General features: G+C 36.5%; 1 protein-coding gene across 5 annotated transcripts in view; it reads left to right on the top strand.

Moving 5' to 3' along the window:
- The window catches only part of NR3C1 (nuclear receptor subfamily 3 group C member 1), a 126,600-nt gene that overhangs the window by 1,902 nt on the left and 118,205 nt on the right, over positions 1 to 6,493 (top strand). For all 5 annotated transcript variants that reach the window (XM_024752244.1, XM_024752243.1, XM_024752248.1 and 2 more), the window contains exon 2: positions 1,725 to 2,936. In XM_024752244.1, coding sequence (XP_024608012.1) covers positions 1,738 to 2,936 — 1,199 coding nt within the window. In that variant the 5' untranslated portion in view covers positions 1,725 to 1,737. The remainder of the gene's footprint in view (positions 1 to 1,724; positions 2,937 to 6,493) is intronic.

Raw genomic sequence — 6,493 nt, 5'->3', positions numbered from 1 at the left:
GCTTTTCTCTACCCGCCCCCCCGCCCCGCCCCGCGAGGGTTTGTTCTTTAGCGCTTGGCTTCACTTCGCTCCTGACGTTTTGAAGTGGCCCCTTTTAGAAGAAGACCCTCCCGAACCATAATAGTTTCGTGGTGCGATTTTTGACAAGCGCTAGTCGGACGTTTTGAGGTTGCAGACTTGATAATTGCAACCTTGAAATGCTGCTTAAGACCCCTTGGCATGGTTCATTAAGGCCAATTACTGTGACAGGGTTATTTGCAATTTAAACGGGGATAAAATCGTTTGAGGGATCGTTTCGTTTTATGAAGTACTGTTTTGGTTTCGAGTTTGAAGGCAGCTGTCACAGTGGCGTGGAAATTCATTAGGCTCCATTTGATACCTTGTGTTTAGAGATCGTTATCAGCTAAACACGGCGGAGGGGCGGGGAGATAAGCAGTTTACCCTCAACCTCAAGATTTGTAGTGGCACGTCCCCACCTCTCTGTCTACCTTCATCACGCTCCACTTTTAGCGAGGGCCAGTGAAGTTTATGCTTCTTAAAGTCTCTGTACGGGAAAAGACTTTCATTGGACAGGATTTGACTATACTGTCGCAAACATGCTTATCAAAGTCTCTGCCCGCCTCTTAAAACATCTTGATTGTCAACAATCTTCTAGCAACCTAACCCTCTTGAGAGTAGGCTCAGAATTAGGATAGGTGAAGGTTTAGAATGCAGGGAGAATTATTCTGAGCATTGTATTATTTTACTTGGATTTATATGAACGTGATTTTACAATTCTGGGGTGGTTTTTTTTCCCTTTGTTTTTCGATACTTCAATATATGGAAAGGAAAAATCTTAATTTAGAGACATCATAGTATTTCATACTGAGGGTCTTAAGCAGTTTTAAAAGAAAATGTAGCTTCATCTAGATTTTATTGTGTTGTAAGGGTTTGAGAGAGCTATATTTCTTATACCGTATTTAAAATATTGTAATGAGAAGCTACTACGCATTCCTTTTTAAATCTAAATTTTAGTTAGCTTGTATACAGTGTGTTTCATTTCATATATCCAAAATTTGAAAGCAGGCACTATTAGGCACATTCAGTAAGAAATATCGGTTAAAAATAGGAGCCTTTTCCTACCCTGTTGGAAGATGAGCAGACCATCATTGTTTATCTTCCAAGTAAAATGCATGGTTCACCAGTAGGTTGTACTAAAAGGTTTGGATGTGTGACCAGCCGGTAGGAGAGGAATTGGGAGTAATTAGAGATAGAGAATTCTAGCATAGTGTTTATCAGATTTTATGTTTATTAGTTCTCAGAAAAGCCAACAGCCTTGACTGGTTGAAAAGAGGTAGGAATTTCAATGATCATACTTCCTTTTTTTAAATTAAATACTTTGACATCAACTTGAACCTTCAGAATAAACAGATGTAATGAATTATAATGTCTGTGATTAACAAAGTGACCAATTTGTGAGTGGCAGGATGAATAGCCAAGCTTAGTTTGATACAGTTTTGTTCTCAGCTGTGCGAATGGACTGCATTGTACTTTTAAATGTGGCACACTGAATGCGAGCAGGAGACACGGCTTTCATATTATGGAAGTCAGAATCTACTCTTCTGATAACAAGGAATTAGATTCGGAATTAACTAAAAGGTTCATTTAACAGGCTCTTACTAATCGGATTACAGAGATAATGTGATTTTATAGCTTATTATATCCCCCTCTCTTTTTTTTTGTAGCTGATATTCACTGATGGACCCCAAGGAATCATTAAGCCCCCCCAGTAGAGAAGAAATCCCCAGCAGTGTGCTTGGTCGAGAGAGGGGAAATGTGATGGACTTCTATAAAACCCTAAGGGGAGGAGCTACTGTGAAGGTTTCTGCATCTTCACCCGCACTGGCTGCTGCTTCTCAGGCAGACTCCAAGCAGCAAAGACTTTTGGTTGATTTTCCAAAAGGCTCCGGAAGCAATGCGCAGCAGCCAGATCTGTCCAAGGCAGTTTCACTCTCAATGGGACTGTATATGGGAGAGACAGAGACAAAAGTAATGGGAAATGACCTGGGATTCCCACAGCAGGGCCAAATGAGCCTTTCCTCTGGGGAAACAGACTTTCGGCTTCTGGAAGAAAGCATCGCAAACCTCAATAGGTCGACCAGTGTTCCAGAGAACCCCAAGAATTCAGCATCAGCTGCTGCCTCTGCTGCCCCCCCAGAGAAGGAGTTTCCAAAAACTCACTCTGATGTATCTTCAGAACAGCAAAATTTGAAGGGCCAGACTGGCACTAATGGGGGTAACGTGAAGTTGTATACCACAGACCAAAGCACCTTTGACATATGGAGGAAAAAACTCCAGGATTTGGAGTTTTCTTCTGGGTCCCCAGGTAAAGAGACAAGTGAGAGTCCTTGGAGCTCAGACCTCTTGATAGATGAAAACTGTTTGCTTTCTCCTTTGGCAGGAGAGGATGATCCATTCCTTCTGGAAGGAAACTCAAAAGAGGACTGTAAGCCTCTTGTTTTACCGGACACTAAACCTAAAATTAAGGATAATGGAGATCTGATCTTATCAAGCCCTAACAGTGTGCCACTGCCCCAAGTGAAAACAGAAAAAGAAGATTTTATTGAACTCTGCACCCCTGGAGTAATTAAGCAGGAGAAACTGGGCCCAGTTTATTGTCAGGCCAGCTTTTCTGGAGCAAATATAATTGGTAATAAAATGTCTGCCATTTCTGTTCATGGTGTGAGTACCTCTGGGGGACAGATGTACCACTATGACATGAATACAGCATCCCTTTCTCAACAGCAGGATCAGAAACCTATTTTTAATGTCATTCCACCAATTCCTGTTGGTTCAGAAAATTGGAATAGATGCCAAGGATCTGGAGATGATAACTTGACTTCCTTAGGGACTTTGAACTTCTCCGGTCGATCGGTTTTTTCTAACGGCTATTCAAGGTAAGATTAATGCTTTCTGTTTCTTGAGAATGGTACATTTAAGATCAATTGATAGATTCAAATATTCATTTATTTGAATGTGTTCGACAGCAATTCAAGTGCTTTTTCATGTGAATAAGTTTAAGTGGGCTCTTGAAAGTAGGCATGGTAGAAAACCTAAGTGATTGGTCTGTACAAAACCCTTACCAGTATTTTTTTTTTCCCCCTGAAATAATGGTATTTAGTATCCCATTGGCCAGTAATTGAAATTTTTATGTAAAAATTTAAAAGAATACTGCTCATTTACAGGTGTCTTTGGTAAAAAATATGTAAATTCAAGGGGGTATAATGTTTAGAAATATATATTTATTGTACATTTTTTTAAGCTGTTTTAGAATATGCTCTTACACTACGATGAAAAACACCCGTAATACTTCACGTAATCAAACGTTGTGCTGTATTTGTACATTTGTGAAGTGTTAGCCTGAGGAGATTAAAGGGTTAAAAATTAGAAGTACTAACAATGAACCCTTTTCTTCAAACTGAACCTTGAAGAATCTGAGTTCTGAGATTGCTAAAGCAATGCAGTCAGTGCGCAGTGTACCTGACCGAGAGTATTAGACGTGGGACTTGCCCACAGAGTTCCTGACCTAAAGCAGATAAGTTGTGTCTGCTGATTGGTCTCTTTAAGAAAGGAATTGGTGGCAACAGGGTGCTTGATTTTACTTTCAAATGTTCTTACAAGTTCTCAAGTAGATAGCTGATGGCCAACATTGTTGAGCTTCAGTCTCAGCTATGTTTGATTTGTTTCTCTGTCTCCTTTTTTCTCCATTATTTATAAGTATATTGACATTTCCATTTGACCTCAAAAAGGTCTGTTAAAATGTAATTACCAGGAGAAAGTTCTAAATGTAGGTGTATCTTCCTAGGGGTTAAGTTCTCTATCCTGCACCCCCACCCCCAGTTCAGATAAATGTATATCACATTTTAGGTGTGAAGGAAAATATAAAAATGTAATTGTAGAGACACAAGATTGATTAATCAGTGGGTTTTTTTAAGGGAGGAGGAAGGGCATAGTAGACACAGTGATTTCTTTGTATGTAAGTACTGTAAGTTCTTAAATATTCGTGATAGTCACTGTTCACATTAACTAGTCATTGAAGATTTTATTTAAAACTCACTTTAAAAATGCTTTTTCTGGTAAAGGTATATTCTAATACTGAGGTGTCTCTTTTCTTTCCTCTTTAAGTAGGAAGCTTTGCTTGTTGGGGAAGAAATTTAGACTTAGATTTAGGCTATGTTCTGTTCCTTTAAAAGGCTTAGATGTTTCTTATCAAAAGAAAAAAAAAATCCTTGGTTCTTGTGTGTCTTAACATAAACTACCTACTAATCTATTATTAAAATAATAATATTTTACTTAGAAGAACACTTCAACTTTTTATTGCTATCATTCTGAAATGAAGGTTTAAAATGTTTTCAGTAAGGAGATTTGAGATGTTATCGCATAAGCTGTTGTGTTTAAATGTTAAAAGACATGCTGTGTTTTAAATTTTTCAATCTCAAATTTTTGGCAGTGGAATTGATGATTGAATGTGCTTGTTTGTCTTGAAAGAGTAAGTACAGTTGGTTTGACTAAGTTTTCTGTAGGAAACTTACATTGATTTATAAAACATGTAATTGTACAAAGAAAAATCATATATCTTAGGAAAAGCTTGGTGATTATTAATGCTTTTTGTTCTGATAATCAGCATGGTAATGTTACCATTTTCCTTACTATAAAAAAGGCATGGAACAAGAACATATCATTTTCCATTCACAGTGAACTTTCATTAAGCCCTATAGAATCTAGGATCTGGAGAGTAAGTCTTAGATGAATATAGTTATCCTTAAATCATTAAAGATCATTTTAGTACTTTTTCCAGTAGTTTATAACATTTAAAGTGTGTCAGCCTCATAACAGCCATATTATAGTAGACAAAGCAATGATGATGTGGCTCTTTCAAGATTCTTTAATATCCAGTGAAATGATTATTTTATGCCAGTGTGTGATTTGGAATTATAATCAGTAGTTTGTGTCCTAATGAAAAGGTATAACATCTTTACAGGATAGTTTGAGAAAGTTTGAAAATTTTGTATCTAATGGGATTAACATTGGGAACTGTGATTACCCAGAACAAAGCTTCTTCCAAATAAATGGAAACAATGTTTCTTTTTTACCATCATTGAATTAGCCTGTTGTTTCCAAACAATAGCCTTGATATAACTAAAATTAGTTGCTTTCTCTTCTCTATATGTTACTTTGGTTCCAGCCAAACATTAAGGCCAGTGACCCTGAGTAATCAGCAGGTAAATCAACATGTTGAGACAACTATACTGAATACTGACTTTCTGAATTTAGATATAGAAATATTAAATCCACTAATAACTTGCCTTTTATTTAAGTTTTTTTAAAGCAAAAATTGTAATTTGACTTTTTAAGATGTCACCTAAAATTGCTTTTTCTTAGTATGCTTGAAAAAAGACACTTTACACTCTGTTTTGGGAGGGAAGGCAATTCCTTCTGATGTGTCAGCATAGCACAACATCCAGTTATTATGTTAAATTGTAAAATTATGAGTGTTATGATTGAGCATAGTAAATTTTTTTTTTTAAGGTTTAAGTTCGTTGATAGTAAAACAAGAGAAACCTCACTGATACTCAAATACATTCTTTAAGTAAAACGAACTAGCCATTCTACCTTAATATGCTTTTTAAATTCTGAAATTGAGTAAATTTAGCATAAACGTGTAACATTGATGAAGGCAGATTTCTGCGTGATTTGATTTTCAGCATTGTTTCACTTGAGCATTAATGGTGAAACTGCTGAAAAGAGGCAAAGAAGTAAATGGTTTCAGGTGGAATTAGAGCTTCTATTGGGATTATGTTGAAACTTTAGTATTAAAAAGTTGATCGTTTTCTGAAGGGTATGATTATTGGAGAGAAAGAATGATGCAAGATGAATTTGTAAATTCAGTCTTAGGTGGAGTTTAGGGCTCTGTTGGTTGCCATTTAATGAAGCTATGAAAATTTATGTCGATTTTAACAGCTCATTATTAATTGCACCTGTGTCTGATTTTATTACCGTAATGCAAATGAAGACCTGTACAAGCACAGGGTGAGTGAAGCAAATTCTGTCCCTTCATTTTTCTTATTAACATCGTGTTGAATGTTTTCTCAGAGAAGGGAGGCATAAAGAAGAGATTTTTATTGATTTTCCCCCTTTTTAATGGATACTTTCTTTACTTCCTTTTTCCTCTCCTTCCAAAGGTTCTGGCAGTGAGTGTTTCAATCAGTGTCTTTTTTAACCTTAATGTTTCTGATATTCACTCATAAAACGATTTCTGAATGTTAAAGGAGATTTGCTTTTGGCTCTTTGTGTATTTTTAGCTTTATGATAATCTTTTCCTTTTCTTAAAACCCTCTACTTCTTTAAGGCTATATTATTAGTAAAAGGAAAAAAAAAAACCCACAAGGTAAAACACATTGTGTATTCAGGTGTGTCAATTTAGTGTGGAATGACTGCAGTATAGAAATGTGTG

This window comes from Neophocaena asiaeorientalis, unplaced genomic scaffold, assembly GCF_003031525.2.
Source record: "Neophocaena asiaeorientalis asiaeorientalis breed wild unplaced genomic scaffold, Neophocaena_asiaeorientalis_V1.1 scaffold204, whole genome shotgun sequence".
Classification (NCBI taxonomy): Eukaryota; Metazoa; Chordata; class Mammalia; order Artiodactyla; family Phocoenidae; genus Neophocaena; species Neophocaena asiaeorientalis.
Note: the sequence above shows the minus strand (reverse complement) of the source record. Positions and strands in the feature narration are given on the sequence as shown.